General features: G+C 44.6%; 2 protein-coding genes across 2 annotated transcripts in view; one reads left to right on the top strand and one right to left on the bottom strand.

Annotated features, from left to right (window-relative positions):
- Positions 1-172: 172 nt before the first annotated feature.
- On the top strand, positions 173-15,063 carry ARL1 (ADP ribosylation factor like GTPase 1). The gene is made up of 6 exons (XM_056116501.1): positions 173-310; positions 3,932-4,069; positions 7,263-7,344; positions 12,113-12,224; positions 13,515-13,693; positions 14,655-15,063. Exons 1-6 carry the CDS (start codon positions 307-309, stop codon positions 14,683-14,685), a joined length of 546 nt encoding a protein of 181 aa, XP_055972476.1. The 5' UTR covers positions 173-306; the 3' UTR covers positions 14,686-15,063.
- A 6,778-nt stretch (positions 15,064-21,841) lies between these two features.
- The window catches only part of UTP20 (UTP20 small subunit processome component), a 115,106-nt gene continuing 114,404 nt past the window's right edge, over positions 21,842-22,543 (bottom strand). Inside the window, exon 62 of the mRNA XM_056116487.1 lies at positions 21,842-22,283. Coding sequence (XP_055972462.1) covers positions 22,128-22,283 — 156 coding nt within the window. The 3' untranslated portion in view covers positions 21,842-22,127. The remainder of the gene's footprint in view (positions 22,284-22,543) is intronic.

Here is a 22,543-nt window from a genome sequence, read left to right as displayed (position 1 = left end):
GCCCGATTTCAAGTCCTTAATTTTCATAAGCAACTCCTCTCCGGCGCTTGGCGCAAAAAGTGCGGCTGCGGACTCTCAGGCCGGCCACCCTGCCAGCCGGCCCCGCCCCGCGCCGCCGCGCGCGCAGCTGCACCGCCCCCGCCCCCGCCGCCGCCGCCCCCGCCGGGAGTCCGACGTGGAAGTTGCTGGCGGAGCGGCCGGGCGTCCCGGGGAACCGCGCCCGAGCCCGAGCCCACGGGGAGCGGAGGCGGCGGCGCCGGGGCGCAACACACGGGGCCGGCGTGAGCGTCGACGGGGACCGCCGTCATGGGTGAGGGCGACTGCGAGGGGCGCCGGGCGCGGGCGGCGACTTCCGGGTAGGGGGGAGGGCGGGCAGGTCCGGGAGGACGTGGCTCACCTGCCGCCCTCACCTGGGTGAAGCCCCGCGCTGCCCCCCTGCCCCCTGCCCCCCGCCGGCTTCGGGGAGTCCCTGCGCTGGTGGGGCCTGGGGGGGGCGTCTGAGACCCCCCCTCTGTCCCTCCCCCAGCCTGGCTCGGCCGCCCAGGGCGGGGGGCGGCTCTGCGGGCCCCGCGGAGAGTTTCCAGGGTGGACGCTGCGCCCCGCCCCGGGTGCACCTTGGATCTTTCGCTCCTGATCGCTGGGAATGCGGCGGCTTCCAAATAAATAAAGTGGGCCGGGATTTGGGGGACACCCTGCACCCCCGTGCGGTTTCTGAGCCCCCCCCCCCCCCCCAGCGGGGCACGGGGTAGGGGCGTGGGAGGGGAAGGAAGAAGGAAGTAGACTCCGTGATCCTGGGGTGCTCAGTGCCCGCCCGGGCCGCAGGTCTGGGGGTAGCGGGGCTTCCCCCCCAGGCTTCCCCAGGGGATGCCCCTCTGTTTTCGAGTGTGGAGGAGGGGTTACTTAAATCCCTCTCCGGGTGGGTGCAGTGGGTTTTCCTTCCCTGGAAATCTCTCCCTTTTCCTGCCTCCCCCTCCCCCCGCTTTTGTTTCGCCTCCGCTCACCTGTGACAGGTGGGAAGGACTTTGTCGGGTCACACCCCAGAATGACGGCTGCTTTGCCAACAGCTCTGCGGTGGTGCCTTTTCTGGCTCCAGTGACTGGGGGATCTAGTGTCGTGGAGTCACTTTGTTTGGGTCGTGAAAGTTTTTTTTTTTTAAGCTGTAACTCCTTTTTATTTTCTTTTGTATCTTTATTTTTTATTCTGTAGCTTCTTATAGTCTGAAAGTTCGTTTTATTGGGGGGTGGGGGCTTGGAAAAGGCCCCAAGTTTTTTGTTTTGAGTAATCAAAAAGCTGCTTTTTTTCTAAAGAGGGTAAGACTCCGCATCTCCATGTCCTTTACTCTCAGGGGTTAATTGACTATCCTGAGGAATGGAAACTTTAGCCACCAGAGGGTTTTGTCTCAGACTTGCTGAGGCAAAGGATCATTTTTAAATGTTTGTTGAGGCATGAAGGGCCACTAAAACTTGAACACTTTGGAGATGTGCCTTTGCTCTGTTCTGGTATATTTGTTGTGAGGTGATCACCACAATCAGGCCTAATTAACACATCACCTCTGTTACATATATGTGCACTGTGTGTGTGCCCCTGTGGTGAGTCCACTTAAAGCGCTCTCCTGTGTCAAAGTGAGAAAGGCTCCATCCCACTAGATCCCAAATGAAGATGCATGAACCCTTCACATTTTCCTCCACGTTGCAGTTTGTAAAAGTTCATAATTTTTTAATTTGTTTCCGAGCCATACCTTGCAGTGTTCAGGGGCTCTTCCTGGCTCTGTGCTCAGGACTCACCCGTGTTCTGGCCTTGGCCAAGGGAATCATACATCACTGGAATTAGAGCTCAGGTCAGCCACGGGCAAGACAAGCACTGTTGCTCTGGCCCTGATTGTTAAAGTAAGGATTTATTTTTTTAAAATCATGTTTATTTTTTTATTTATTCATTTTTTTGTTTTTTGTGTCACACCCGGTAATGAATAGGGGTTACTCCTGGTTCATGCACTCAGCAGTTACTCCTGGCAGTGCTCAGGGGACCATATGGGATGCTGGGAATCGAACCAGGGTTGGCTGCATGCAAGGCAAACACACCCTACCCGCTGTGCTATCGCTCCAGCTCCTTAAAGCATGTTTAATCACTCCTCCCAACCCCAATTGTTGTTGGTGTTACTGTCCTGGTGATGATTGGGGGCAGGTTGGGCGGTGTTGGACGGCCTGCTTGGTGGGGGTGGGGTGCACATCAGCTGTGCTCCCCAGCTCTGCACTCTTTCCTGCTGCGAAGGGGGGGGGGTGTTGTGGACTGTGGCCTACTTGAGGCTCTCGGTTTAAAATTCTGGTGCTTGGTTGGAGCTTGCTGCTGTGTGCTTTCACTCATGCTCATCTGCAGCCACACAGTTGGACTTCTTTTTTACTTGTTGGGCTTTTTATGTGTGTTCCCCCCACCCCCTTTTTCTTTTTATTTGGTGGTGTTCCTATGGGCCAGGCTGTGGCCGGAATCACTCATGATGCTGGGACTCACTGCCAGGATTGTGCTGAACACATGCTGTGTGGTACATGAGGGATCTGGGCTGGTGACCCAGAGCTTACCAGGCAGGTGCTGGGCCCATTCCTCTGGGCCCACATCCTTATTACTAACTCTAACCACCATGCTGTTCAATAGAGCCCCGGAACTAGTTTAAACCTCTGCTACTAACATCTCCCCCATTAATTCCGTTCCTGTGACATCTGGTAAACATTGGGTAGGGGAAGCTTTCTGGAAACACTTCAGGATGCATTCAGTACTGCTGTATTTAAATATTCTAATATTTGGGTTTAATGTTTTGGCTTTTGTACCACACCTGGTTGTGCTCAAGGCTTTCTCCTCGCGGTGCACTCAGGCCTGGTGGGCCTTGGTGGGCTATAGGGGATGCCTGGGATGGAGCCAGGCCAGACATGTGCAAGGCAGATGCCCTTCCTGCTGTATTGTCTCTCTGACCTCTCATTTAATTTTTTTTGGATATTTATAATATCTGGGTCAGCCAGGTGCATGGACTGCAAGCAGCCGTTGAGTTCCCTGCTTGTCTCAAAGGGTATCTGGGCCAGACATTCCCCACTTCTGGTTCTCTTTAAAATAACTTTTTATTTTTTAAAGAGTTTTTTGATTTTGATGCTATACCTCGCTATGATCAGCATCTGCTCGTGGCTCAATGCTCCAGGGCTTGTTCCCTCCATGGTCAGGGGACTATGCAGGGCTGGGAAGCAAACCCAGGGCCTTAGCACGCACACAGTGCTCTGTGAGCCACATTCCTCAGCTGCTCAGAGTAATGTTAAGTTTTTGCTTCCTTCTCTGTTTCTTTTTTTTTTTTTTTTTTTTTTTTTTTTTGCTTTTTGGGTCACACCCAGCAATGCTCAGGGGTTATTCCTGGCTCTGCGCTCAGGAATTACTCCTGGCAGTGCTCAGGGGATCATATGGGATGCTGGGGATCGAACTTGGGTCGGCCACATGCAAGGCAAACACCCTACCCACTGTGCTATCGCTGTGGCCCCATTCTCTCAGTTTCTTGTGCCAGTTATATTTACAAAAACCTCAGCGATGGAAGATATTTAAAAGGGTACTGCTGCCATGAAACAGTCATTGCTTTTTCTGTTCAAGGTCCCCATTGTCTCACTGTTAATCTAGTTTGCCCCTAGGTTTTTTTAAGGGTAATGAGATCATGCTATGTTCAGTCTCCTATGTTCTTGATTAGAAATGAATCCCATGAAGGTGTTGTCAGAGTTCTCTTACTTTTCTTTCTGCCTACGGCCACTTCATAGAATACAGTAGCATTCAGTAATTGGGTGTTTGTTGTTGAACAGTATATTTTATCATATGTAACTGTGAAAGGAGAAATTAAAAATATCTGATTGAATGTGTTGTGGAATTCACAAAATGCTAAATACGTTTTTTCTTTCATTATTTTTCTTAGGGGGCTTTTTCTCCAGTATTTTTTCTAGTCTGTTTGGAACCCGGGAAATGAGGATCTTAATTTTGGGATTAGACGGAGCAGGAAAAACTACAATTTTGTACAGATTGCAGGTTGGAGAAGTCGTTACTACAATTCCGAGTAAGTATTATGATAAATTAATTACAGTGACTTTTTGTTTCATCTGCATAACTTTCTGAACACCTAACTTATATAGCATAGTAATGAATAAGATTAAAAACCTTCTAGTATAGTTACATTGATAACTTTTTTTATAAACCGAGAAGCAGTTTGGTATTGTTATAACCACAGTTACTGCTGGGGATCGACTAGGGTTGTCCAAATGGAATGAAAGTGCCTTAGCCCCTATATTTCCTGCATTTGTGGTACTATTTGAAAAAAATTGTTGCTTTATAATCTTTATAATCTTTTTATAATCTTTTTACTGTGATAGTTTTTTGTTTTTTTTTTTTTTTGGTGTTTGGGCCACATCCAGTGCTTGGTGTTCAGGACCACTCCTGGTGCTGCTGGGGGACTATGGTATGAGGTGCCCTGGCCTCCCACTTGCATAGCATGAGTTCTGGCCTATAGAGCATTCTCCAGCCAATTGTGAACTGTTTTAATTACAATTGGTTTTCCTTAAGTAATGCAATCAATTCCTTGTAAAGACCCGAGTTGACGAGATTAAATATTGATCTGGTAGTTAAAACTAGCAAGACAGGGCCGGGGAGATGGTACACGTGTTTGTTTCCCACCCAGGATTGGTCCCGCTGCTCTTTGGTTCCTGAGTGTCTCTCGGTGTGGTCCTGGTGGCCCACAGCATTGCAGGGCCCACCCAGCTCTGCATCCTGGCATTGAACTGCGCTTCTGAATGGCTGATAATTGATGGGCATAGTTTCCAGGTTTTCTTAACAATTTCCCCACCCCCCCAAAAAAAAATCCGTGTTCAAAAGACTAATAAGACAAAGCATTTCAAATGCAATGTCTTGTTTTATTAATTAAAATTTTGTTTTTGTGGTACTAGGGAACAAATTGCAACCTTTTTTGGGGAGTGGGAGGGTTGGGCCACTCTCAGCTGTGCTCAGGGCTTACTCCTGGCTCAGGGATCAAGGATCACTCCTTGTGGGTCCATATTGGATGTCAGGATGGAACCTGTGGAACTTGGGTTGGTCACATTCAAGGCAAGCACCCTATAGCCTGTATCGCTCCAGTCCCCTTCAAATAGCCCTGTTTGTTTTTATAAGAATGCTGTTCTCCTGTTATGTTGCTTTATATCAGGAAGCCCATTTTCAAGGCTTTGAGAAACAGTCCTGTAATGGGTCTATATATGAATTGCCTTCAGTATTCTTTTTTAAATTCTCTACAATAGTCATTTTCTTTGCCTTGCACACATCCAACCTGGGTTCGATTCCTCTGCCCCTCTTGCAGAGCCCAGCAAGCTACTGAGAATATCCCGCCCACACGCAAAGCCTGGCAAGCTCCCCGTAGCGTATTCGATATGCCAAAAACACTTACAACAAGTCTCACAATGGAGACGTTACTGTTGCCCGCTCAAGCAAATCGATGAACAACGGGAGGACAGTGCTACAGTGCTACCCTAATACTACATTCATTTTTGTTTACCTTGACAGGGATTGAATCCATTAACTTTACACTCACAGGACAGTCTCTCTGCAGCTGAATGGCACCCCTAGATTGTACTTTTATCCTTTGTGTGCTTAGGAATACTGCTTTTTTGAAAAAAAAATTTTCTTTTTATAAAGTTGTGCACAATAATTTATTGTATTCAAAATCCCAACACTAATTCCCCTACCATTACACCTTCCCATTACCCCCCAAGCCTGCCCCCAAAGCAGTACCTAAATAATTTATTTATTACTTGTTATGAATCATCTGCTAAAATTGATCAAAAACAGTTTCCTTTGAGGAAAGTGTGTGAAGATTATTGTGTCTTACCCTGGAGGCATTAAGCCTTTGTATAAGAGATTACTAACCTGTTTCAGGTTGAGCCTTGTATGCTAACATATATATATTTATTTTTATGGTAATATATATATACACATATATGTATGTATATCTCGAGATTGGTTGCCTTCTACTTTACAACCCATCAAATGTGGTTTGCTACACTTGGTACATCAGTGCATAGGGTATGAGATGTCGCTCCAGGAATTGTAAAAATTTAAATAGGGTGATAGAGCTGGAGTTAATTTTTAACTGGATGTTCACCTTGGGGTCCAGAGGCATCTCTGCAGCTTGTTGCTCTCTTCCGAGATTTATTCCTGAGTCTCTGGATTCTAGTCATTAATGACAGGCTCCTAGGAATATTGCTTCTGGTTGTGGTGAAGGTGGTGATACATTCCTACTTAATTCTAGGGAGACATCATGAACTTGCTTCTGAAAGTTTTTCTTTCATGTTTATTATTATAGTGTCGTTAATTTTCAGTTGTAAATAGGCATACTTGCTATATATTTACTCATAATTATCATTTGCCAACATAAAGATCTAAAACAAAAATTATCCAGTCAAGATTGTAAATTGTCTTTTATCTTGATTTTTCTTAGTTACGTAAACTCTTACTCATCTTTGTGTGTGTGTGTGTGTGTGTGTGTGTAAAGACCCTGAATTTTTTCATATCACAGTGGGTAGGGTGTTTGCCTTGTACGCGGCCAACCCGGGTTCGATTCCTCCATCCCTCTTGGAGAGCCTGGCAACCTACTGAGAGTATCCTGCCTGCACAGCAGATCCTGACAAGCTCCCCGTGGCATATTCAGTATGTCAAAAATAGTAACACAACTCTCACAAGGGAGACGTGATTGGGCCTGCTCGAGAAAATTGATGAACAACGGGAGGACAGTGCTATAGTGCTATCTCCTTCTCATCTTGGGTTTTTCAAGAGCTCAACTCCCCACAATACGTAGAAAACCCAACTTCTGTGCAGACCTATACTGAAATTTACAGTCTTGGCTTTTTTGAGTTTGGTCTCTTTGTCACCTCCCAAAATTTCAGTGTTTATCCTAATATAACATTCTGAACATCTTTGTATGCCACTATTGTATTATGGGGGGCATTTAACATAGTAGCATATACTGATTTCAAGTCTACTAAGAATTCCATATTTTTATTGGGGGCTATGGATTTGTACATAACTTAAAGGTATGCTGATCTTACTAGGGGTGAGTGTGTGTGTGTGTGTGTGGCATAGTATGATGTTTTAAATAATCTTTCAGTAGTAAGGTTCAACAGTTGCTATTAAAATTCAGTAAGAATGATATTCTGGATAAGGGTAAAATGCATTGGTATACTATTTTTAATTTAATTTTTCTCTTCCAGCCATTGGATTCAATGTTGAGACGGTAACATATAAAAATCTTAAATTCCAAGTATGGGATTTAGGAGGACAGACAAGTATCAGGTATGGTATAAAGACCCTCTTTTGCAGTATTTAATGTTTATGAGCTTTGGGTTATTCATGTATATACATACCAGTTCAAAGAAGACACACACATATATATATATATATATATATATATATATATATATATAATCACTGTCCTCCCGTTCATCAATTTGCTCAAGTGGGCCCAGTAATGTCTCCATTATGAGACTTCTATTACTGTGTTTGGCATGTTGAATACGTCACGGGTAGCTTGCCAGCTTGCCAGACTTTGCCGTGCGGGCGAGATACTGCCGGGCTCTCCGAGAGGCGCGGAGGAATCGAACTCGGGTCGGCCATGTTGGCTGCGTGCAAGGCAAATGCCTTACCCGCTGTGCTATCGCTCCAGCCCATATATATATAGTTTGTCTTTTTGGGCCACACCCAGTGGTGCTCAGGACTTACTCCTGGCTCTTTCTGCTCTGGGATCACCTCTGGCAGTGCTTGGGGGATGATCAGGGGTACAGGGAATTGAACCCGGTTGATTGTTCTTGAACAAATGCCTTACTCACTATATTATCACTCTGGTCCCTACTTTTATTATTTATTATTTTCATTGAACTTTTTTCATTTTGTTTTGGAACCACACATGTCTTACTGCTGGCTCTGTGCTCAGAGTTCATTTCTGGCAGTGCTCGGGAGACTGTATGTGTCATGAATTGAATTGGGGGTCTGCTGCATGCAAGGTAGACATCTTTATCCCTGTACTATCTTCCTGGCCTGTTTTATTTTTATTTATTTACTTAAAAATGTTTTTAAAATGTTTAAAATTTTTTCCTTTTTGGGGGGTGGGGGTGGGGGTTGTCTACACCCAGCAATACTCAACAGCTATTTCAGACTCTGCACTTAGGAATTACTCCAGGCAGTGCTGGGGGACCATATGAGATGCCAGGGATGGAACTTGGGTCGGCTTGTGCAAGGCAAATGCTCTACCCGCTGTTCTATCGCTTCACCCCCCAATAAAAAAAAATGTTTTTGATTGAATTACTGTGAGATAGACCCTTACAAAGATGTTTATGATTAGGTTACAGTCATGCAGTGTTCCAACACCCATCCCTACAACAGTGTACATTTTCCAGTATTAGTGTCCCCAGTTTACCTCTTATCACCTCCACAGCAGGTGCTTTTCTTCTCTCTTGCTCTCTCGCTCTCTTTCTCTTGCTCTCTCCCTTGCCTGCCCCCTTGCCCCTTGCCCTTTTTGGCATGTGATTTGCAATACAGATACTGAAAGGTTATAAGGATTATCCCTTTACCTACTTTTAACGCTCAGATCTTGTCCAACGTGATAATTTCCAGCTATTACTGTCATACTGTTCCCTTCTCTATCTCACCTACCCTCAGCCCCACATGCCCTTGTGGTTGATTCCAACTATTGACCGTTCCTCCTTGCCCCTGCTTTCCCTGGCTATGTATATTAGTTTTCTAATATATATGTATGAGGCACTGGGTTTGAGCCCTGACAGTCAAAAAAATAGGTGTATAAAATAATATATTTCATGTATGAAGTGTATTTTATATATTATGATAAAAATATATTTTATATACCCAAATTAATGCAGTTATTCTACATTCTACAGCCCTCTCCTTCTGACTCATTTCATTCAGCATGATACTCCCCATGTTCAGCCATTTATAAGCAAATTTCATGACTTCATTTTTCCTAACAGCTGCATTATATTCCATTGTGTAGATGTACCACAGTTACCACAGTTTCTTTATCTTAGTTGTCTATTCTCGGTCATTAAGGTTCTTTGCAGATTCAGGTTGTGAATAGTGCTGCATTGAACATAAGAGAGCAGATGGTGATTCTGCTGTGTGATTTTGGGCCCCCAGGGTATATTCACAGAAGTGGTATTACTGGGTTGTATAGCTTAATTTCTAGTTTTTTGAGGAATATCTATATTGTTTTCCAAAAAGGCTGGACCAGTCAGCATTCCCATCAGCAGTGAAGGAGAGTCCCTTTCTCTCCACATCTGCTCCAACACCTGTTGCTTTTTTTCTTTTGGATATGTGCCAGTCTCTGTGTGTGAGATGATATCTCATTGTTGTTTTGATCTGCATTTCCCTGATGATTAGTGATAAGGAGCATTTTTTTCATGGGCCTTTTTGCCATTCAAATTTCTTCTTTGAGAAAGTTTCTGTTCATGTCATTGCCCCATTTTCTCATGGGGTTGGATGTTTTTTTTCTTGTAAAGTCAACCAGTGTTCTTGGCCTGTTTTAAAACTCTCTTTTTTGGGGGGGCTGTCAGGGATCAAACCCATTGCCTCACACATGCAAGGCTACTGCTTTACCACTAAGCCCTGTCCCTGCTGATTTTTGTCATTTATTTTGGTTTTGGGGCCACACCTGGCAATGCTCACGGGTTACTACTTGACTCTGTATTCAGAACTTATTCCTGGTGTGCTTGAAGGACCATGTATGCTGTGGGGATTGAACCTGGGTCGGCTCCTTGCTCCCTAACCACTGTACCAAAGCTCTGGCTATGAGTTTTTTTTTTTTTTAATGGGATCCACTGGAGGCTGGAGCATTAGTACTGAGGGTAGGGCATTTGCTTTGCATGTAGCCAACCCAGGTTCAATCCCCAGCATCCTGCATGGCCTCCCAAGCACTACCGGGAATAATTCCTGAGTGCAGAGTCAAGTAGCATCCGGGAGTAACCCCTGAGCATGGCTGGGTGTGACCCAAAAAGAAAAAAGAGGGGTGACCATCCACGTTATTTTTCAAATTTATTATCACTTTTTGTTTTTGGGTGTCATAACCGGTGGTGCTTGCTTACGGATATTCCCTGTGTCTGCATTCAGGGATCACTTCTGGTCCGCTTAGTGGGTGGGCCATATGGGGTGCTGGGTTTCCCATGTTCAAGGCAAATGTGATACCTGCTGTACTATCATTCCAGCACTGTGACCCACTTCAAAAAGAGGTATAACTATACTCTTGATTGCCTTGATTCTAAGATGGCCACTTGTCATGTACCACTTGAAAAATCTTTCCCTGAAACTCTCTTGAGTGGGCCTCGGGGGTTGAGTGGCTGCCTTGTAGACCTGAGACTACAGTTTCCAAACTTGAAACCCCACACTTTGTCTAGTGCCCTCCCCCACCCCCCCACCCCCTGAGGGCATGACTCTGGACTCTGGGTATTGCCACCAAGCGGCAATGGTTCCAGACATCATAACATCAAAAAGGTGGGGAAGGAGAAACAAAAAGAGAAAACTCTTTTTTTCAAGACTTAATTATTTCAGTAGTTTTTGTTTGTTTATGCGCCATACCTGGCAATGCTCAGGGGCTCCTCCTGGCTCTGCATTCAGGAATCACTCCCGACAGGGCTCAGGGGACCATATGTCATGAGGAGATGGAACCCTGGTTGGCCGCAAGCAAGGCAAGCACCAAGTACTGTCGCTCCAGCTATTTATTTCAATAGTTCCTAACTGAAAAATAAATACCTTCCGTTGGTCCTTGTCAGCCCATTCCTCTATGAGACAGTTTTTTCTGATTTCAAAAAAAAAAAAACCAACTTCCTTGGTAAAGGTCCTCCATTTATGTGAAGGACACACTGGAATGCAGACCTTCTGGAAAGTTTCTGTCTTTGATAGGACAACAGTTAGTATTTGGCGTTTATCATTTGTCACTCTCTTAAAAGATTAGTGGGTTTCCTATCAACCTATTTCTTGAATCACCTTTGAATCTATTTCTAGTTTTAGTCATTCCTACCTCTTGTTTTTAAATGATTTGCTTAATGTCTGTTAAGTAAAATTACACCTATGGGTTGGAGTGATAGCACAGCAGGTAGGGTGCTGGCCTTGGCATGCAACCAACCTGGATCTGAGCTTCAGCGATCCATAGGTTCCCCCAAGTATATCAGGAGTGATCCCTGAATGCACAGCTAGGAGTAAGCCCTGAACACAGCCAGGTGTGGCGCCAAAATCCAAAATAATAAAATTTTGTTAAAATTTCTTTAAAGAGTATTTAAAAGGTTCTTATAGATTGACAGCATTTAATAATCAGGAGGGCTTATATGAAACTAGTTTTCCCAGAACACTTAAGGTGTATTGTTTTTGGTGGGCTGTGCTGGAGCAATAGCACAGCGGGTAGGGCGTTTGCCTTGCACGCAGCAGACACGGCTGACCCGAGTTCGATTCCTCTGCCCCTGTTGGAGAGCCCGGCAGACTACTGAGAGTATCTTGCCCGCACGACAAAGCCTGGCAAGCTACCTATGACATATTCGATAAGCCAAATGCAGTAACAAGTCTCACAATGTTACTGGGCCCGCTCGAGCAAGTTGATGAACAATGGGAGGACAGTGACCGTGACAGTTTATATTTATTTATTTATTTTTGGGTGGGGGGGCTCTTCTGACTGCTCAGAGCTTCCTTCTGGCTCTGTGCTCACGGGGACTAAATGTGTTGCCAGGGATTGAACCTGGGTTGGTTGTGTGCAGGGCAAGTACCCTACCAGCTACACTGTCGTTAGTCTTATCTTAAATATGTGCTCTTATATTGAGTCAAAACTCTTTCTGAGGCTTCTTGGTCCTGTCATTTAATGTTTATCAGTATTTCTTTTGACCCCATCATCTGAAGGATATAATTTGCACATCACTTGCAGCCATTATGGGCTTACTCTGGCATGGGCGTGGCAAGATTGGCATTTTACACCCTCCTTTACTCCTCAGGGCCAAGTCTTAGCATATACTGGCATCTTAGTTTTGTGTTTCAAATAATGACATATAGTTTCCTCTTCTGATTTTTTTAGGCCTTACTGGAGATGTTACTATTCTAACACAGATGCTGTCATATATGTAGTAGACAGTTGTGACCGAGACCGAATTGGCATTTCCAAGTCAGAGTTGGTTGCCATGTTGGAGGTAAGAAATATTTGTTTAAATGTGAGGAAATCTGTCATTTTGGCTTATCTTAGGAACCTACGGGGGCTTGAACCTGGGCCTCCTGCAGGAAAAACCTACACTCTCAGTCCTCTGAGCCTCTCTCTAGCCATTGATGCGATCTTAGTATATTTTCAGTTGTGAAATTAGATAAGAATATACATAATAAAAAAAGATTTTTTTTTTTTTAATTTTGCTGTACCTGACCACCGGCTCAGTGCTAAGGGGTTGCTGCTCCCTGCTTGTGCATGATTGCTGGGTGGGGCCGGGGATAGAACTTGGGTCTCCTTCCTACAGAGCAAGTACCCAGCTTTTTGCCCTAGTGCAGCCATTGTAAATGGGACTTGATTTTCCTGATCTTTTTCTTCTTCTGTTTCTTAGTTTGTGTTTAAAAATTCAAGAACTTTTTTGGGTTGTTGTTATTTTTCGGCTGGTTATCTAACTCTACTTGTTATTGTTTCAAGTCTTATTTTAGAGTTTATTTTAGAAAACCTCTGGAGTTTTCTATGTATATTATTCTGTCTGCTGCAAGTAGTGGAGGCTTTTGTGTTTGTGGTGCTTCAGTGTACTTCTCTATAATTTCAGTTAATTTATAGTGAACATTATATACTAATTAGAAAATGTACTTTTAAAATAATGTGTTTAATTTTTTGCTAGTTTTTGGCGTAGGGCCCTGGCTGGTTGGTGCTCGGGTCGCTGCAGGCTTGTTGTTGGGGGGCAGATGGCTTCGGTGGGCCCCGCCTGCAGCAGCCCATCCTGGGCTCCTGCTGGGGGAGCGTGTACTCTAGGCTGTTGAGTTTCACTCCAGCCCCGTAACAGTGCTTTTTGTTGGTTTATGGGTCATACTTGGTGGTGCTCAGGTGGGACCATATGGGATGCTGGGGATCAAACTCAGGCCACGTGCCAGGCAAGCTTCCCACCCGCTGTACTATCTCTCCAGCTCCTGCATTTTTGAGGGTTAGGACACACCCCTCTGTATTCAGGTGCCAACTGGCCGTGCTCAGGGACCATGTCGTATTGGAAGTGAAACCCCACTTCTAATGCAAGCCAGCATGCAAGCCATGTACTCTCGCCCTTTAACTGCCTCTCCTGCCTCCCACATAATGTAATTTTGGGGGCCATTTCTTCTAAACTCAGGAGATAAAAGGGATCTTTTATTTGTGTACATGTGTGTGCTGGGGATTAGCCTGGGTTCTCATTCAAATCAGATCGAGTGCTCTGTTGCTGAGCTCTGTTTGTTCCTGGGAATTAAGTATCTTCTGCTTTCTTTAGGAAGAAGAGCTAAGGAAAGCTATTTTAGTGGTGTTTGCAAATAAGCAGGACATGGAACAGGCCATGACTCCCTCAGAGATGGCAAATTCGCTTGGGTTACCTGCTTTGAAGGACCGAAAATGGCAAATATTCAAAACTTCCGCAACCAAAGGCACTGGTCTTGATGAGGCCATGGAATGGTGAGTGCTGTTTCCAGAAACCCTTTCCACACTCGCGTGTGACGCTGCTGTGCACACACGGTACTTTCCCTTGATTCTTAAGGGTGAACTTAGGATGACTTAGTAGCTTATCATGCTAAGTTCCTTTAGCTTTTTATCACATTTTTATCATTTCCTCCCCCCCCCCCCCCCCCCCCCCGCTTTTTTGGTCACACCCAGCGATGCTCAGGGGTTCCTCCTGGCTCTGCACTCAGGAGTTACTCCTGGCGGTGCTTGGGGGACCATATGGGATGCCGGGGATCGAACCCAGGTTGGCCGCATGCAAGGCAAACGCCCTACCTGATGTACTATCATTCCGGCCCCTGTTTGCTTCATTCTGCCACACTTGATTACGGTCCGTCAGAAGAGCTGGGACTCGCCAGTTTCCTTGCTTTTTCCCTGCCTCACTGCAATTCCTCATCCTTTAGGACTTAGGCTAAGGTTCCTAGTCACAGATCCCTTAGGTTACTTGTCCCACTGTCCTGCTTGTGCACCTCCTTCTGGACAGCTCAATGACAACAGTTTTCACCTCAGAATTACTCAAGACACATTTGAGCTAGTTGTTAAAGGAGCAGCTTGGGAAATAAGACATTTAATCTTTTTGATTATTATTCAAAAAATAGTCAAAATTGAAGCTGAGAGACCCTCCTTGAAATTGAATCCATATACTTCCAAGTATATGCCTATCTCAGCTCTAATCTTTTTTTTTTTTTTTTGTGGTGGCGGATTTGGTACTGCATGCGGTGCTAGTTCTCAGGGAACTATGCGGTGCCAGGGGTCAAAGCCTGATCTCCTGCACAGCATGCACTCAGCCCGCAGAGCTGTCTCTCTGGTTCTAGTCTAAGAATGATTTTAAGAGCTTTGACTTCTGCTTTCGCATTCAGTAGCTTTTCACCTGAAAGCATAAACCTGCTCTTTGGAACTATTCACTCTCTCTTCACAGGTTAGTGGAAACACTGAAGAGTAGACAGTAAATTCAATCACGTCTCTGCAATGAAGACAGCATTAGCACAACCCCTGCGGCAACAACAGTCACATGTACTTCACACTACTAACTGGACAGGCTGTATGACTGTCGGCCTCCACCGAACTGACTGCCACGTTTGTAATACATAGAAGAATAAGTAGCGGGGAGGCAACTTACCTTGATTGAACAAACTGAATGTCTGTTCTGTGTAACATAAAATATTCCTTCCTTGCTTTCTTGTGTTAAGGCATATATTCTATTTGTATGAAATTCTTATTCAAATACAGTCCTATTAAAGAATACACTCGAATTAAGGATAAAACTTTCTTGTTTTTGAATAAGTGGTTGTAGTTTGTATAAACACTAATAAATATTTTAGCTCTGAGTTCCTCCCTAAAATGTTTTCCCAAAGATTAGATTTAGTAAAGTAGGTTAGAAATGTCTGTGGACAATATCTTTATTTGCTTAATGATCATTTCATGTAAGTGATTTCATTTAAATCCTTTTGGTTGTAGGCATGAAGTTGAAATAACTTTTTCAGTGGTTAACTGCACGAACTTATAAGTAATTTTATCGATTTATAGTTCTTCATAGTTAAACTTTTTTACATAAACGGACCTAGATGATTTGCATAGGAACTCTGAACATATGTACAACAAATTGTCTTCACTTTATGGACAAGGGCCCAGAAATCTGGAGGCTCTATAGATTGGCTTGCCCAGGATCACCTGCTAGTGAAATGGGAGCAGTGTTCACAGTGAGAGGGCTGGGTTACGAGGCCGTTCTGTTAGACGAACGCTTGCATTCCTAGGAGTGCAGCATTAACATCACAGGCAACCCAGCGCAATAAAAATGAACTGAAGTAGAGCGTGCCCTTCAAAATAAACCTATTAGAGGGAGTTCATAATAGAAAATTCACATTAAGGAAAAATTTTTAAGAGATCTATTTTAAGTAGTATTGTAAGAGCTATCTTTGCCTCTTCCATCCTTTTTCATTAACTTGTGTTTGGACATGTAAATTTTGTAAAAATCTTGGGAAAGGGAGATCATTGGGCTGGTGCACATGCTTTGCTTGCAGGGGGCCTGGCTCCATCCTCAGGACCACATGGTTCACCAAGCACTGAGCCAGGAGTCTAGCCCCTGAGCACCACTGGGTATGGCCCCCAAAACAAACAAAAAATCAAAATCTTACTGTATGAATGGATGTTCAAGCATTCATTTTGTTTTTTTGGGCCACCCAGCGGTGCTCAGAATCACTCCTGGCAGGGTTTGGTGGACTTTATGGGGTGCTGGGGATTGAACCCTGGTTGGCTGCATGCAAGACAAGGACCCTATATGCTGTACTATTGCTCCAGCCCCTGCTTAATTATTCTTAAATTTTTTTTTTCTTTTTGGGTCACACTCAGCGATGCACAGGGGTTACTCCTGGCTCTGCACTCAGGAATTACTCCTGGCGATGTTCAGGGGGCCATATGGGATGCTGGGAATCAAACCCGGGTCGGCTGCTTGCATGGCAAACGCCCTCCCTGCTGTGTTACCGCTCCAGCCCCATTCTTGATTTTAAAACTTTCTGCTACTATAGGTTAAGTTTAGGGTGGGTATGTTCCAAAGAACTTTTTTTTTTAACTACTCAGTTCATTGTAAAAGAAGCTAAATACTAAAATTATGATGTGTGTGTGTGTGTGTATGTGTGTGTGTGTGTGTTGGGCACTACACCTGGTGGTACTTGGGCTTTACTCCTGGCTCTGCCCTCAGGGATCACTTCCAGCCTGCTCTGGCAACCGTAAAGAGGTGTCGGATCCAACATGGGTCAGCTGTATGCAAGGCAAGTGCCCTATCCACCTACTCTGGCCCCTTCTAACTGTGAAAATTGGGCAAGCAGTTTTAAAACAAATTATCTAATTAAAACAATTAGATACTTGCGAAGAGCAGCTCAATGCCATTGTTTCCCTCAAGTGTCAAAAACACTAATTTGTTCATTCGTTGTCTTTGTTACTGCCCTCTAGATTTTGACTTTTGTCTTTTCCCTCACAATTTTGCCCATTCTCTTGGCTCGAATGAGGCTTTCTCTTTTGCCTGTAGGACTTTTCACTCCTTATTCTGCAGAACATTCCTGTTTTAGTCTGCAATCCTTTCTCTAGGTACAGGCGTTCCTGGAGCAACAAATTACTGCCTGGGCAAGCAGTGGGTTTCCACGTCATTTCTGGTGGGCAGGCAGACTGATGGTGTGGTTTTCCTGACAACTGAGTATGGTGCCTGGCACCTGGAGTAGCAGGGTCTACGTTTGTCATCTAAGAGAAGGCTACGGCGACTGAATCTTCAGTCCCCTTTTGGCCACTGGCTTTAGTCTGGTGCTGGGCTGGTGTGCAGAGAGGCTCAGTCGTCCCCAGCAGTCCAGGAACATGGAGGAATACTGAGGTTTGGGACGTGTGTCCTACACAGACACGCTGCTGGCACCCACCCTTGCTCTGGAAGACTGATGGCACTGGCGAAGCCACAGCAAAAACAGAGCTGGGATGATGCGGATCCCTGCGGTCCATGGCATAGAGTGGCTTGGAGGGGCTGGGGATGCAGCTCACCTAAGCCTGAAATGAAGCAGGCTTCCTGTGTCTGAGGCTTGGGGGTCTAGTCCCCGGCATCAAACCAAAAGGGGTACGTGTAGCATACATGAAGTGACAACACACACACACACACACACACACACACACACATTGCATTTTGGGTCAGACCCAGAGATGCTCGGGTTACTGCTGGCGGTGCTTGGGGGACCATATGGGATGCCAGGACTTGAACCTGGTTGGCCATGTGCAAGGCAAATACCCTACCTGCTGTACTATCACTCTGGCCCCGATACCAATGTATTTTAGTATAGTATAGGGCACTTCTCAGGAAATGGCTAGATATGTTACATGGGTTTGTTTGAGTGTTGATATCAACAAATTTGGAGTATTTGTGAGAAGCTTGGAAATGGGAGGGGAAGTCACAGATGCCAGATGCCCACTGCTTGCCCCTTCTCTTCCTCCACCTCCCCATGAAACAGGACAGACCTGGACACACGTCAGAGGTTTCTTTAAGCTGTATTATTTTTTTGTTGCCGGGGATGAGAGATGTCACCCCTGCCAGGCTTTAGCAGCAGAGCTGCCTGGATCACATTCAGTGCATAAGGGACACTGGGGATTTGATCTCAGGTCAGATGCTTACCGGGTTACAAGGTAGCTCTCTAAGCTACTGCTCTGTTGCTGTGTTTTTTTTTGTTTTCTTTTTTTCTTTTTTTGCAGTGCCAGGGATCAAACCCAGTGCCTTGTACATGCATGCAAGGCAAGAGCTTATCACACACCCCTGGCTCTTCCAGTAGTCTCTTGAAACTGACTGGTAATTGTGCTGTCATGTGGGTCCCATTAAAAAAATTGAGAGTGGTAGAATTATGTTAGAATTCCATTTTGTCAGCATCCGAGATGCACTTTTTGAATTGTGAAAAAGTCAGCACCGAGGGCAGGCATCATCTTTTACTTACCGTCAGTGTCCCCGGCATATAGGACTCAATAAACACTGATGAAAATAAAGTCAAGCTCTTCTCAATGTTGCTGAAATCTGGTCTTTGTTATTGTATTTTTTAATTTCTTCTTATGGGTACTGACCGTACCCCATGGTGCCTGTGTGCTGAGGATCAAACCTAGGGATGATCCTACCTGCAAAGCATGTATTCAGCCCATCGAGCTCTCTCCCTGCCCCCAGAGACATCTTTTTTCATAAAAGCATACAAGCACTACTTTATATCACTCTTCACTGAAGTCAGCCTCCCAAGGGCCCCATGCTTACATTTCAGTACATCACAAAACCTTCAGTGTAACTGAGACAAAACATATCCCATTGGGTGTTGAAGTTCTATTAATGTTCACACACTGTATTTCTATGCCTCATGCTACACTCTTGTAACATAATTCTAAAGAGCATAGCCCTTCAGTTTTGATTCTGCCACATAAAATCTGCCAACCTCAGGCAAAATTAGGATTTTAAGAAGCTCTTAGGGATAGTAGCACTGTAGCACTGTCCTCCTGTTGTTCATTGATTTGCTCGAGCGGGCCCAGTAACGTCTCCATTGTGAGACTTGTTACCGTGTTTGGCATATCGAATAGGTCACGGGTTTGCCATGTCGGCAAGATAACTCTTGGTAGCTTGCCAGGCTCTCCGAGAGGGGTGGAGGAATTGAACCCAGGTTGGCCTGGCCGGCTGCATGCAAGGGAAACACCCTACCGCTGTGCTATTGCTCCAGCCCCCTTAGGAATAGTAAGAAGAGTAAATGTATACAAAGTGTTTGGCAGATAGGATGAATCCTCTCTTCTTGCAAATACATTGGACACTAAAGAAAATTTTTTTTTTGTCTTTGGGTCATGCCTAGCAGTGCTCAGGGCTGACTCCTGATACTACTCCTCTCAGGGATCACTTCTGGCAGGGTTCAGAGGACCATATGGCATGTCGGATTGAACCCAGGTTGGCTGTCTGCAAGGCAGGCACCTTACCTGTTTTATTATTGCTCTGGTACCAAAATATTGCTGCACTTTTAAAAAATTTTTTACTTTTTGGGGTCACACCTGGCTCTGCACTTAGTAACCATTCCTCAGGGGAACATAGGAGATGCTGGGGATTGAATCCAGATGGCTGCATGCAAGGCAAATGCCCAACCCGCTGTACTGTACTGTGGTTTCAGCCCCAAATACTGCTTCTTTAATAAACAAATTGGACTCCCTCAAACTAAAAAGTTTCTGTCTCCTGGCCCTGCTTGGAGGGACCATATAGGATGCTGGAGATCAATACAGGTGGATTACCTATGAGGAGAGTGATTGGGAACAAGTTATTTACATATACATCTGACGAGAGATTAATATCCAGAATGAACTATGGAATACATACAGGGTGATAGCAAAAAACCAAACCATCAAATCAAAATCTGAAAATCTGATCTGGGCAGAAAATCTGAAGACATTACTTCAAAGAAGACATTCAGATGTTAACAGGCACATAAGAAAAAAAAAAAAACCCATTTTTTGGTGGAGCCAGGGATTGAATTCAAGGTATCAAGCAATCTTGGGCAAAAGATCTCTCACCGAGTGAGTACAAACTCCTTCATCTTTAGTGATCACATCAGAAAAAAGCTTATCAGAACCATGAGGAGGTTTCAGAATGGCTGTATCCAAAAGATGAATCCATGTCAGTGAGGATGTGAAGGAAATATAGTACATCGTCACACCGTCGGTGGGAATGTAGAATGGTGCAGTCTTCATAGAAAATGGGATGCACATTCCTCAGAATGCTAAAATCGCATCTACAAATGATCACTATTCCACCCTAAAACTATGTGACGTAATTTTCTACTTCGCAGATGGAGCTGGAGAGTATCACAGTGAAGTTAGGAGTGGGACAGATACTGATCTCATATGTACAACATAAACATAGTGTAGGACTAACATGGTCAAAGACAACGCAATATGAGAATTGATCTATAGAACTGGCTTACTAAGGAGGGGGCATTAAGGGGGCTGCGGAGACCCCGAGACGACAGTGGAGGGAAGCAGACACTGGGTAGTGCTTGAACGCTGTGTGCATGAAGCCCTAGCATGAACAGTATTGTAAGTCATGATGCTTCAGGTGGAAAAACACTACCGGTAGGCCTAACAAGCCTACTGCTATTTAAAAGCACTAATTCAGAGCCAGGAATAGGCTCAATGGTCTGGAGCACAGGCTCTACATGTAGGAGGCCTGCGTTTGATTCCTGGTGCACCTGAGCACTGCTGGGGTGTGGCCCCACACTAAACAACAACAAAATAGCATTAATTATGAAAAAAATGTGTATTCCTTTGTTCTCAATAGCCAAGACAAGAAAACAACCTTAATCCCCATTATGGATGGGTGGATGCAGGTATTAGAAAAACCTTGTCTTTAGTGACAACGTGGAAATTGAGGTGATTAGGGTCAGAGAAGTCAGAAAGAGTCAACTACCAGGCAGTTTCACATGTGTGGGACATGCCACACAAGTAACAATCAATACCAAATTTCTCAACATTTGATACTGTCAACCATAATCTGAAACAGTCTCATTCTGGTGCTAACGTGTACCTTGAGGTTGAATAGTGTAGTGAAACAACCAGCCACAGCTGATAAAGGAGGACCCTTACTGTGGACGCATGTGGACGCACATACTAAATCCTTGGATAGACATAGGTAGTCTCAAGGCAGTGGCTATTACAATCAGTCATCTTACCAAACGTTATTGTTTAAAAGGACATTTCTCTTACGGAATTTGGGGGGTAGGGTGGAGAGATCTTGCTTTATGTTCCAGGATCACTCCTAATGGTGCCTGGGTGACAATATGCCTTGGCAGGACCAAACGGGTGTTGGAACTGGGATTGGCTACCTGCAAGGCAACTTAAGTGCCTTCACTCCTCGACTATCGCCCTGGCCTTCTGTTTCTTTCCCACTTTCTCAGCAGGATTATCTTAGTGCTCTGAAAGTATTAATGAAATACCGTGTGTACTAATCCTTTGTCGGATAATGAAACCTGCCATAATACCATTTCGTAGCTGTGTTAGCAGAGTAATGGAAGTTCTTAATTCTAAATTGACCAAGTACAATTCATCACCTGTTTCCTCTGGCACTTTTTGTGTCTTACTTTCAATATTTGACAGGGAAAGCTCCTCTCCCTGTTCTTTTTATTTTTTTTTTCTTCTTGGGTCACACCTGGCAATGCACAGGGGTAACTCCTGGCTCTGCACTCAGGAATTACTCCTGACGGTGCTTAGAGGGCCATATGGGATTCTGGGAATCGAACCTGGGTCAGCTGCATGCAAGGCAAACGCCCTACCTGCTGTGCTATTGCTACAGCCCCTCCCTGTTCTTTTTTTAAAGAGCACTTTGACTATTCTTGGATTACTTCCATATAACTTTTAGAATCAACCTTATTAGGTTAATATAAAGAACTCTTAGGATTTTGCTTATACAGTTTAACCAGTGGAATCTAACTTGGGAAGAACTAGTTTTATGAGATGCAAAATCCTCCCATCCATGAGCATGGTTGAATTTCCAGGCCTTTGCAGGTCTTTCTCAATGTCCGTGATCAAAGTTTCCTACCTTCCTCCATAAAGTCACTGCATATCATGATGGACTTATTCCTAAATTCTCTGTTTTTCTTGGTGGTAATAAATGCTAGTGCTGCATGCCTTGTAGACAGTGAAGATACAGTAATATGACAAAATGTTTTAGTTAGAAAATATATGCATAATATTAAAACCATTTCTTATACAATGTATGCCAAAGGCTAATTTAAATAATAAAACCTGCTGTCATTTCAGACTCGCAGAACATACTAGAGGGTCCATCCATTCTCTGAGCAAAAAACACAGGCAGCTGGCACCGTGAGATGTGCCGAGATCAAAGGTTGGCGGCTGGGTGGCCTCATTCCACTATCGCCAGATCTCGGAGGCTGTGGCTCTTCTGTCTCTTGGCTTTGTAGCCTGGACGCAGAAATTCTATCTTTCTCTTCTTGGCTTCACCTTTATTTTTGTGTTTCTTCAGTTTTTTCTTGGCAGCAATATCGGGATTAGTCACAAACTTAAAAAAAAGAAGGAAGGAAAAAGTTTCGATTACTCGAAATGTTAGACCAATAAATATTCAATGCAGAGATGTACCATTTTGTCTACTATGAAACATGAGTGTCATACATGAGAAAGACTCTGAGGGGCTGGAACAATAGCACTGCGGGAAGGGTGTTTGCCCTGCATACAGTCGACCCAGGTTCGATTCCCAGTATCCCATATGGTCCCCCGAGCACCGCCAGGAGTAATTCCTGAGTGCATGAGCCAGGAGTAACC

The sequence above is a fragment of the Sorex fumeus genome, unplaced genomic scaffold, assembly GCF_029834395.1.
Source record: "Sorex fumeus unplaced genomic scaffold, SorFum_2.1 ptg000003l, whole genome shotgun sequence".
Taxonomy (NCBI): domain Eukaryota; kingdom Metazoa; phylum Chordata; class Mammalia; order Eulipotyphla; family Soricidae; genus Sorex; species Sorex fumeus.
Note: the sequence above shows the minus strand (reverse complement) of the source record. Positions and strands in the feature narration are given on the sequence as shown.